Below are 12,382 nucleotides of genomic sequence, written 5' to 3'. Positions count from 1 at the left end.
ATCATAGCATACGAGACCTCTGGAGAAAAAACACCCGGACGCGGTACCTACCACTGCCTTCTGTAACTGCCACTGGTCCTCATCTTGGCAGGGGGAGGATCCCTTCTGTAGAGTATGTTGCACTCTCAGTTCCTGAAGCAAGCTCTTCTTTCTGGACATTCTCATGCGGGCCAGGGCTGCCATTCCAACTCTTCGGAGGGTTAACCTTCTGAGTACTGAACACAGCAGAAGTCGCTGTTTTTGCAATATAAAGTTAACAGACCTGTAAAAAGGACCATTAAAAATCAATCAGGTAAGTTGTTTGCTGATTTAGCACACCTGTGTTCAGCAAAGTCATTGCTCAAAGCAGATAAGAGTTACTATTCACTCTGTGCAATGTCTTCTTGTACAAAGCATGCCTGGGAGAGCTGCTCACATGTAAAGAATGGTATTGCTGTGATAGACTTCTAGTTCTGTCACACTGAAGTTAAATTAAAATAAAAATAGGAAGAGAGAGAGATAAATAATCATCTATAGTTACAAAATAAAAGCTTTTTTTAATAGGAGACTTGAAATAAGATGAAAAGTGAATGCAATTAGAACTACAGAAAAGTTATTTCAAGACAATGCAGCACAGCATATCTTGGATTACCAAGGAGGCACACGCTGAAGAGATGTTGAAGAGACTAGTGTTACCTGGCAGGGCAGACATGGCTGAAGCAAGTTTGTGGTAAATTTTAAATAGGAGAGCAAATTTTGAAGTTGATTCTGGACCAGGTGAGTGAAATCTGTGTGCACATTTGGGATGACATTTGTCTGTGCCTGCATCTAACTTGTGTGTATGTGTAAGGTACCATGAGCTCTCCAGATACCTAATGTTGGGAAACACTGAAGTCAAAGGGAACGTGAAAATGAGAGGCTGAACTGAAAAGCAGAGCCAAAATAAAGGAGTGCAATGGCAATATTACCAGTATTCCAAATAGAAAAGTCTTCAAATACTTTGATCTTTGGTAATGTGAAGACCATGATGAATGAAGTAATTTTATATCTTAATCAAAATAAGGCAGATAGATAACACAGAATTGTGTTTTCTTGAGACATCTCTCTATCAAAGGGATGTTTAGCTTACAAAGATGAGATAAAACTAGAAGTTTTCTTGGTGGATACAGACAGCGAATGCAAGAGAGCAGTCATCATCATGCAAAGCAATGGTCAGTGGTATTCTAATAGCAGAAAGTAAAGGCAGAGCTGAATGGTGCTGGCCTGAACATTTTATCTCGAAGAATATCCAACTCCAATGTGACATACAGGGTGCAAAGAGAGGCTGGGTCAAGATTAGAAATCACTTACGAACATAGGAGCAGAAATACAGAAAGCACACCACTTGACAAATCACAGAAGACACTATTTTTTCTACTTACCAGAAGTGATGATATCTGTTTTTTTTTAAGTTGTTTTTGATACTCAGACAAAAAACTAGAGTAATGGCCTCTCCATCCGAAGGTGCCCATAGTCCCTCAACACTGCTTTCCACAATGTAATCTAAACAAGTTTTTATCTGTGCATGCAGCAGTGCAGTTTTACCTCACTGCTTACTGATAAAACCAAACTTACTCATCACTGAGGCATCCTAGTCTGCTTACGACACCTTGAATTATCTTCTCTTGTTTCTCAGACAGGTGCTTTTGCATGACAGCAGACAGAGCATATTCCTTTATCCATAGCTAAAAGCAGAGGAAAAGAATGACAATTGTAAGATACTCTGATTTCAGTCATTCTAGTCACCACATTACAAAACAGGGGTTTATTTGATGTTATTTTGCTAAAAACAATCATCCCCCTCTTTCAAGAAATAAACTCATGCTGAATTAAAATTATTCTACTTTTAGAAATATTTTTTTCTCAATGATCAAAGATCACTGAAAAGAAAGGGAGGCTTTGCACTGTTTTGGATCAGCCCTGAGCTGTGTCATCTTCCAGTTTCAGCAAGAAAGGAACAACAAAAAAAGAACAATATGGCACAAACTACTGCATCAACACTTACCAGCAGGTTGCAGTGGGCTTTTTGTTTGGTCATGGGGTTTTTTTTTCCACTAGTAGAGAATGAAGCTTTTATTTTCACTGAACAAAATAAAGATATCATCTTCCATCACACTTCTGTGTATTGTACACAGTGCTAATAGTTAGCAATGGAGATTGTATGATTAGCTTTACGGACTGCAAGTTTACAGCTCCTTCAGGGTGATATTTACATCAAAGAATTTAATCTTTAAATGTTTTGATGGATTTGCCATTAGACTGTAAACTTTTGGAGATACAGACTTAAGATTTCTGTTTATTGCCAGAAATTAATGAATAAGCCATAAGATGAAATGGTTGTAAGGCCCAAACTCTATTACTGTGAGATGAAAAATACATTTTATGCTACACTGGCAGTTGGATAAATGCAGGTTGCCTGCAGACATATGCAGAGCCCGAAATTAAATATAATACTCAGGCTCTCTGACAGCTTCACTTCATGTTCTAGCCTCATTCAGAACATGAGGGACTAAATTTTGTATTATTGCAGACAGCAAGGTTTCACTAGATCAATATTGTCTAGCAAAGAATTAGATGTGTAACTGCACAGTTGTTAGCATTAGGAACTAGAAGTGGTTACCAGGCCTTCCTACTGGATTTGATATTCCTTTCCTTGGGAAGCAGTGATCTGTGCTGGAGGGAGGCTTTATCTGTGAGCACAGAATGAGCCCTCCTAGGAAGTGCAGAACATCAGACACCACGTCATCTTTGGCTTTAAAATAAAAATGTACTTCTTTCTTGGATAGCACCTTCTCTGTAGTATACACAGCAACACATATAACTGAGCCCTCTCCATGCAGAAAACCTTACCAAAACACATAGTCTTGAGCAGGATGCCTGGGAGGGATGGGCAGGCAGTCAACAACAGGGGACAGATGGAAAGAGTGCAGCTGACCATGAGAAGCACAGCCCAAAAGTCTGCACAGTGCCGGGAGCTCACCAGGCTGTTCTAAGAAAGAGCCACAAGACGTACCTGTGTAGCCAGACCCCAACTGATTTGAGTCCAGGCAATTCTTAAAATCACAGAGCACAGCCGAGCACAGTGCCTTCTCCGACGGCATGCTGCAAGCGTCAAACTAAGGTCTATCAGGTCTCCAGGTGTCATCATGACAGATGGCAAATACTTGCTTGAAGTAATAACTGTATCAGTATTTCCCTTTAGCAGCTCTGTGGAAATGGCTTCCTAGCATTTCACGCTTCTCTGCATATGTCTAGTAGATCCATCACATTGTGTATTTTAATGTCTCTTTCACCAGTTAAAAGAAGGGCTGAAAATGACCTTTTACTTTCTAGAAGTGTTTTAATTTTCTGTGAAAGCCTGCCTGTGGCTCAAATGTGGCTTTCCATCATTTTTGGAGACCTGGTTATTCACTGTGAAGTTGCTCTTGAAGGGTCTGTCTGCACACTTACTGTCAAACAGCATGTGGATTAAATCTATGTTGATCACCAGGATACAGAAGATTGGAGATGTTTTCTGAATTACAGTTGGCATGGTAGGTGATACAATATTGCAGCCAAGAACCCAAAATTTAGTATCTCTGCTGCTATCAGTATATTCTATCCAAAAAGGCACTCAGAATGATAAGACAGGAACTGTAGTCCTTGTTTACTTCTGTTTATGAAGAAATAGCTGAGTTCTGTAGTGGTGAACACTGAGTTTCTTTGAAAGGAAAAGAATGAGTCACCTTCTCCATCCTGAGTGCATTTAAGGTAAGCTGTATGAAAAATTTATAAAAGGTCTCTTTAGCCCTCTGAGACCAATGGAAAGCTCAGTACACAGCAGAAAATTCCCCCTGCGCACAGTTACTAAACTGAACAGTGGAAGTACATCAGCCATGTAAGCAGTAAAAGAACAAACAGGAAAGGAGGGGGATTATTATGCATTTCAGATGGGATGGTAAGTAAAGAAGATTGAAATTTGGACCAACTACCGAAACATGCCTGTTCTTGGGAATGGCCTTACTTTGTTCAGAGACAGCTCAGTAAAGAGTGGAGAAAATAACACTGCTGCACAGGCTCAGCAGCTGGAAGAGAGCTTGGGCTCTCCGATTCCTGCATTTAATCAGTAAAATCAGTGACAAAAGCATCTCAAGTGGGGGAGTAAAGCTCCGAGGAATATCTGGCTCTTTGAAAATAAGAGCCGTTCCAATCACTATGAAAAAATGAGTATAAAATTAAGAGAAAGTGATAAAATACACACCATGTCAAAACTGATAAACACATGCTGGTTCAGCTTTCTGAGTGTCAAGCACTGATGTGGGAACAGACAGGAATCTCCTCACCCCATTTTTTCTCTGTAAGCTTCTCAGTGTTTTGCTTCCTGGCAACAAGTCCATTACAACACCTTCTGGAGCACTGCTAACATTGAGCATTACTCTCTGGCAATAAAGGTGAGGAATATGCCTTTGGTAGGTAATGAAACCCACAAGATACTTTGAGTTAGACCTCAGATAAAACAGCAAATTAGACCCAAGTAAGCTCACTCTTTTTACTGCAGCTCTCAGTTTGACGTTTTTAGCACAGATTCTCAAGAAATTGAAGGAAAGCAATTTCTCCCTAACAGCCTGTAGATGGGGTGTGATGCACACTGAATGCCAAGCAAGCGCCTGAGCCTGGTGCAACTGCCTGCTCCCCGAAAACCACTGCCCAGGCAGGAGAGCTCACCTACAGAAATCACGAGGTAGGGGCTACGTGGGAAAATCCTCAAAATTTATTTTCATTAGTCATTCATTCTCATTTGCCTCACTCACATTCTCAAGCGTATAAGGCAGAAGTTAAATATGAAACTGATTTTTACTTTTCAATTGTAAAAAAGGGATTCTGTTCCCCCAAAGGACATCATGCTCCAGATAGGTATAAATGCTAGGAAAGATAATCTCAAAAAAATGCAATACTGTAAGTAAATGGGAAAAATGTCTTTTTGAGCCACCTTGAAAACCACACATAAATACCCTGGAGAAAAGCCTTCTGGTGTTATACTTCCGAAGTCTGTAAAGCAGGTGACTATGCAACTCAATATAGTACATTTATCAAGAGGCAAATGAAAGACATATCTCCTGCTGGAAAATGCCTGATAAATTAACAGATCTACCAATATGAATGTTGATTTGTGGATCTTACGTCACATTCAGCACTGTGACATCTACGGAATCTCCTGAATGACATGATCAGCTGTGACAAGTGTCTGATCTCTGTTCTTCTTTGCTTAAGGTGGAAACCAAGTGCTCCTTTTTGTAGGATGCAAATGCCAGATTATTGCTTAAATGTGCATGCTAATGCTTTATACTAGGAAAGGGCCAAGAAATGCATTTTGCATTTGAACATAATATAATGAGTTGTGTGATGTTTTTCAGACTTGCTTATACAGGAAAACTTGCCAGCCTAGCTTTGGTGGAATAGCTATCTTCCTGCATGTTCTCTTTAGAGACAGAGCAGATTTTTTTCCAGTTTAGCTCAAACCACTTCCAAAAAGCCACATGCATTAAATTAAAAAAGCTACTTAAGCTCCTGCAAAGAATATTGTCTTGGGGTATCACACATTTTTGCACTAGGAGAAGCCGTGGTCTCTTTGAGGAATTTATTCCGCAGAACCACTCATCTTTGGGAAAGCTCTGTCTGCTACTCAGGAAATTTTTATACTGAATAAGGCTCAACTGCAGTGCAGGTGACCCAGAGACCAGTGTGAGAGCTCTGTTATTGCTAAGTGAATTCTTCTATAGCTCAGTAATTACTGTTAATGATGTCAGCAAACCCTTTATCCTTTTTTTTTCAGCTAGGAAGCCATCTGCTTTATATTATGAATGCTACAGTACACTGAAAGTGATGGGAAGTCAAATTTCTAATTCAAATAATCTATGCTTGAGCATGACTGGAACATCTGAATTCACATACAGTGAATCCATCGTACAGTGCTGCCCAAAAAGCTATTATCCAGCAACTGGCTGCTGGAGAGGAACTAATCCTTTTAATCCCTTGAGAAAAAATCCCAGGGTGTGGTTTCTCCACTCAACGCTGTGCCCAATGATAGTAACAGAGGAACGCATAAACAGCATTTTTGAACAAAACTTTGGACTTGAGATCTCCCCCTCTGCGGAGAGTCTCCTAGCCATTTAACAACCACCCCTCTGGCCCTGAACAATGGCTGAGGTCCAACGGGACAGTGGAAGGACCAGAGCAGAGGTGCCCTAACAGGCACTCTGACTTCTGAGACTAATTGTAAGTTGCACATCAGAACCTTCTCCTTTTCTGACTGTGGTTTTTAATGACAGCAGATGCGACCACGGTGCTTTGGGCTCCATGCGCTATGAGACATGCTTGTAGCGCACCTACTAGACCAGGCTGCTCAGGTCATTCACATACAAGGACAGGCAATTTGTGAACCCTCGGTGAATGTGAAAAGGAACAGCAACCTAGAGGTTTAAGCTTACCAAGTCAGGTATTGAATCCAATCCTTGATAAAAAGGGGTAGAATAAAAAAAGTTGAGGTCAGACATTGCTTCATTAATCACTGAATTTTTAGGTATGCCGAATTCAAACATTAAATGCCAGACAGCAGTCCTAGAAAACACAAATGCCTGTCCTTAACTTAAAGCATGTGAGCTCATTGGCATCAGTGGTTGGTCCCAAGCATATTTTAGTTTAGTTTGCTACATTTCCCTGTGACACTGAAACAGAAGAGGCAAGTAAAACTGTTTTTCAAGGTAGTTGAGATAACAGGTGAGTTACTATAAAGTAAACATCAAATGATCAGGGAGGTGCATATTGTATAACTCCAGATTAAGGAAAATAGAGAAGAAATAAAGGAAATGGCTAACAAGAATTTTACTTTTACATTCCCCAAGGGTATTCTAAAACCACTGGTCGGCAAACCACTCTACCAGATTGAGTAGGAATCCCAGAGTTTCCTGAATCACAGGGTTTTACAGAAAAATCCTAAATATGGGTGGAAATGTTAAACATCTTATAGCAATCTGTAATAATGAGGGACTCAATCAGTACCTTATTAACCATATACTGTATTGTCCAGGCACTTTAGAGAATGAGGCTAGGGAAAAGTATGATTTTGCTAGTGTTGAAAAACTGACAACCTTTTACTTAAAGAAGATCCAATTACTCTGTATGTTGCAGCACACACTTGACATTTGGGAAGGGTCACACCTTTGTATAAAGAAGCTCTTTCTTTGACTAAGCTGTGCTAGTCTTCAAAGCAGTGTTAATAGAGACATAGAATTGCGTGAATAAATTGAAGGTACATTTGAGTTCTAGCCTAATGCTGAAGATGCCTGCCTCCCCATTTACTGTTGTTGCTTTTCTCCTCTGGTGTCATTGCCCCCTACGCTGAGAACAAACAGAGCAGGAAAGCTGGATGTGTGTTTCTTCACCTTCTCAGAGTAAAGAATAAGTTTTATATGAAGTATGTATCGTATGTTTCCAATTCTTATAGTATAATACATAAAAACAATGAAGAAATACCTATCATTGTAAGGCCTCCTTTCCTGTAAACTGTACCCGTACATACCCTCTCCAAACAGACCAGATGAAGGTTTTTTTGAACTGTTTCTGCCGATGCTCAAGAGTTGAGGACATCAGACAGCAGCCTTGCCAAAAAATGTTTATGTGCTGCCAAAGCCATCAAACACTGTGGACAGATGTTCAGTAATTACACTCTGACTCCTCTACGCAAGTCTGCATGCACAGCATATATATTCACTCCATACTGCAGGTCAAACTGCCCATCCTGCATCTGGACCTGTGTTTGGGCTTGGGCTGTATATTTGTACATAAAATACTCCCCACAGATAAATATCTTGAAAATTTTTTCCATACCCTCGTTTTTAGACCCTGGGTCCTAGAACGTAATATGGATCTTTCTTACTTTTTTTTCTTGCAATAGCTGTTCCTGGAAAAGCTTCCAGCGTCTCTGCCGGTGGGTCTCCCATTTTTCCAGCTGAGGGGCCAAATTCTCCTGCCATTCCTCTTTCAGAAGCTCACATTCTCTTACAGAGAGGCCAGTCACGACAGGCAGGGTCTGAAGAAACAGCTCCGTCACCAACTCCACTAAGGCATGGGAAGCTTTGGAGTACAGCTCCTAACAGCGGGACAAAGAGGGACAGAGAGAGAGAGACAGGTGAGAAAGTGAATCCCCCAGCCCCTTGAGGCTGTTTCATTGCATGTCTCTATAATGCCAGTCAGGGACCCATGTTCCATTGAAGACCCTTGGCCAGTGACCGACCCATAGAGCTAAACCCCAATGCCACTAATGCTTGAGTTAAAAAGACCAGGTTTTGTAGATGGAACAACAACTTGAGTGTTTTGGTTCAAGGCATAGAAGGGTGTTTAAAATGCAACAGTGGTATAAGCACGTGAGACTGAATCCTAACACTGTTGCCCGCACGCAACTGCAGTACAAAGAATATCTTGCTTTACTGGCTATGGTGGTGTGTTAAAAAACCACTTATTTTGAAACTTGCTGTAGAAACAATCCGGTACAGCACAATACCTCATAAGCACATTTTCAAAGGTGCTGATACAAAATGAATAAAGGCAAGAAAGAAGGAAGAGTTAAAAGGCAGAGTACGGCATTTAGATAGACAAAATTGAACATAGATGTATTATATAATTGTTCCTCCAAAATATGACACTCTTCAGTGCATTCTGGAAAGACAGAATTATTCAAATGCCTTCTTATACACAACAGGTTCAAGCCTAGGAAAACAAACACCTTCCGGTGGTTTTATTAAAACTAGTCCCGTATGAGCGGTTTTCAATTGCGGAGGCTGTTTCACTCGCAAGAAGAGTTTGGGTGGTTTAGTCAGATGGCATTCAAGCTAAAAAGTCTGTTCAAAACACAAAATTTTACTATCAGATACACAGTGACGATATGAGCTGTATTTGCAAACTTGCTACAATTTGAGATAATCCCTGAGGAGAAAGCGTGAGGGCAGGTGGCTTTCCCCAGTGGAAGAGAGAAAACAAAAACACATTGGAAAGGTCACACGGACACTGCAGTCCTCCAGCAGTTATGAAGAGCTATTTTTATGTGAGTTCTACATGATCTTACCAGTCCAAAAAGCTTTATTGCCTACTTGGTTTTACTTTCATTGTAAATGAGTGTTAGCCCTCTTAAAAATGCTTATATTTCTTTCTTTTCCTTAAAATACAGCTAGTATTTATAAAACCGCTTTCAGCATTCCTGTTGCAAAAACAAGTCAAGCCTTCTAGCTGTTGCCTTCTTTTAAATACAAGTTTAATTTCAATCTCTTAAGTATTCAAAATCTAGAACCTCTCAATAGAAACACAGACATATTTATCTAGATGCCAAAAACATCTGTCTGTAGCTCATAGACAAGAAAAGTTCCAGTGGACTTGCCTTTTCTAGGAGACACGCTGGTATAATGTACTATTGTGTAAGAACCCGTTCCAACTGGGAGATGTGGTATCATAAAAAAGAAAGTAAGACCAACACCAGAAGACCAAAAGAGTATGCTAAATTGCAAAGTCAAGAACTCAGAAATAAAGAATGACCAGAACTTAGGTTGCATGTGAAATCTCATTCTGTGCCCCCATGATGATAAATTTGGGGTTCAAATACTGTTTCCATAGGACCTTTATCTGTTCTGTCCTTAGATTTATCACTACCCATTGAATGAATAGATTTTTTAAAAATCTTTATTTTGTATTTCTCATTTATTGTAAAATATCCAAACTGTGCACTGAATACTAAATTATTTTTTTCCTCCTGGGATCCCTTTAGGATGCTAATCACCATATTAATGAGCTGTTTCACAAACAATAAATAGCTTATCTTAAGAGCTCCCCACAGTAACCTCTTCTTATGGATAAAACTGAGGCACAACACTATCGAAAGTGTTCACTACACCTTTGAGACCTTGAGCTGTCTTGATTTTTTCCACTCTTACCTGCAGCATTTTTGGAATCCAGGTCTCACTGGCTTTGTTTAATCTCAAAGTGCTAGGAATTCTTCTAAATCGGGCTAGAGGTTTCTGAGGCCGGGTACTGGGCATAAGTATCAGAATTGGATGTCAGAGACACAATGATCAGATACTGAATTTCTAGTAACACTCTCCCATTTCTAGCTATTGCTCACAATCTGGACATGACAGTATCATTAGAGGAACATTTGCTACACAGGTGCATCCTGTTCTGAAGGATGGATCTCCCCTCCTCCTTAATTATTAAGAGTTACCAGTTGCTGTACAACAAGAGGCAGGATCTATACCATCTTAATCATCCGTGTAGTGGTGGTCCTGGCTTAGCTTGCCAACACTAATGCAAAACGGTTTATTTGAATTCTCTCTTCTGCTGCTATTTATTTTAAAATTCAAGTCTCCACATTCTGGGATTTACCATAAACTCAAAGATCCTATGTTCTAAACTCCATATCCCATGCAACATTTAAAAAATGATCACTCTGTCTCTGTAAACCATCTCTTTGACCTTTACTAGCCTTTCAGGACAAGTTAATTCTCCTGCCTCTACTGGGTGTTCAGGGATATGAGAATCTCTCCTGGGTCTGAAATAGTTCACAAGCAGTTTAGAGGAACCTGTGGCAGTTCTATTGCGATCTCAAAAGATCTTAGGCAGGGTGTTAAGGAACTCTATTTTTATAGCAGCTAAATCACTTTGCAACACATTTTGCTGCGGAACTGATAGCATTTCCCTGGCATGCTCACAGCTTTGTATTATTATTTACTAGGAAATCTTTTGCACAGAACATAAAGAAGGTATTTTTTTACTTGCCTTCATGCCATTTTGTTTAAAGACCACGTGAATAGAGTTCTGTTTGCACTCCCTGCAGCTTCAGATTATACTGTATACTTACCTTTGGCACTACCAGAGTGGGTACATAGTCAGACAGGAAAAATGTGACTAGGTCCTGTTCTCATAAAATTACTTACCTACATGTCCTCACTAATGTGATGGGCTAAGTTATCTTTTGATCGAAGGTGCTTAACTATTTGTTTGCAAAATTATTCATGGCCTTCTGCTAAAACCGGTGTGTGAAAGGACAAGAAAGTGGGATTAGAATTCCAGAAGCAGTTTTTCACATGAAAAGTCCCTTTAAAAATGAAAATGCTGGGAGAATATACAGAGGGGAAGCAGGACTAAGCAATATGTTCTTTACATCTCACATATATTGCAAACTGCCATGCAAAGCAACAGGAAGCCAGGTGCTGTAAGTCCCTGGGATGGTGGCTTTTAACAGGATTGAACACTTCACCCGAAGTTCTATCAGAAATTATCCTCTGTGCAGGATACAAATCGTGCACTTCCTGGTCTTACTTGTTGTCCAGGATCACAAAACAGACTATTGTCTGTGACAATTATCAAAACAGTAACTTTTCTCAGTGTTCAAGGAACCACCGGCCACTGGCTTCTTTAATCTCAACACATAATCATATGGATATTAGACCCCAGGCAGTCCTTGCAACCCAGACCCTAACACAACAGCACGCTCTGCCCAGAGAACATACCACAGGTAGAATACAACGGCCACACTGTGTTGTGCAGCACTTGAAAAAACACAGTGGAACGGCCTTTTAAAATTTGGTAGAGGAAATGGTAAATCTACATTTAGGAAAGACTGCAGATGTGATTGAATTCTACCAAAGTGACCCAAGCTAACAAAATATTTCAAAAGTATTTGTACTCTAAGGAGTATACTTGATCCGAAACAGCAATAAAGTCTGTGAACAGGGATGGCGCACTATGGATTACAAATCTTTTTCTCCACAGGAAAAAAAGGAAACTGTTAAGAAATCCTACTGCTTCCAGGATCTTATTTGTGGATTAGAACCCCTACAAAATAGTTCTTACAAGCTTCCTGATATGCCATCTCTTGTTTTCAGAACTTTTACTTAATGAAATTTATTCAAATTGATGCCATTAATAGAATAGCTGATTGCAGTGTTGAATGAACCTGTTTGTAGTACCTGGCAGTCAATCTCAAAGCTTTTCAGAAAATCTCCAGAGAAATTCATCAAGCATAAAGAAATACCATGGGGTATATGCAGAAATAAAATGGGCTCAGATTAAAATGCTAAGTGCATCTGAATTTCAAACAAGGCAATAAATATATAATTTTGTCAAAAACCAGGGGAAATACACAGCTTATCAGATTTCACTACAAAACCAAAGAACAATATTAATGCTTTCCCTCAAACCCAAATGATTAAAAGGTTCCTACATACAGATGAGAATAGAGTGAATAGGGACATTGTGAAGCAGGAAAATGTATTTAGAAAGGCTAGTTGTAACGTATTTTACATGCCAGACACTGACTAGTATGCATTCTGTCCAAGTG

General features: G+C 39.8%; 1 protein-coding gene across 4 annotated transcripts in view; it reads right to left on the bottom strand.

The window, feature by feature from the left end:
• The window catches only part of EVC (EvC ciliary complex subunit 1), a 56,961-nt gene that overhangs the window by 15,201 nt on the left and 29,378 nt on the right, over positions 1-12,382 (bottom strand). For all 4 annotated transcript variants that reach the window (XM_054202980.1, XM_054202978.1, XM_054202979.1 and 1 more), the window contains 3 exons: positions 7,934-8,146; positions 1,594-1,703; positions 52-262 (listed from right to left, as the gene is read on the bottom strand). In XM_054202980.1, the coding sequence (XP_054058955.1) occupies positions 52-262; positions 1,594-1,703; positions 7,934-8,146 (534 nt within the window). The remainder of the gene's footprint in view (positions 1-51; positions 263-1,593; positions 1,704-7,933; positions 8,147-12,382) is intronic.

The sequence above is a fragment of the Rissa tridactyla genome, chromosome 5 (genome assembly GCF_028500815.1).
Source record: "Rissa tridactyla isolate bRisTri1 chromosome 5, bRisTri1.patW.cur.20221130, whole genome shotgun sequence".
NCBI classification, from domain to species: Eukaryota; Metazoa; Chordata; class Aves; order Charadriiformes; family Laridae; genus Rissa; species Rissa tridactyla.
The sequence above is the reverse complement of the archived record's forward strand: the minus strand, read 5'-3'. Positions and strand labels throughout refer to the sequence as shown.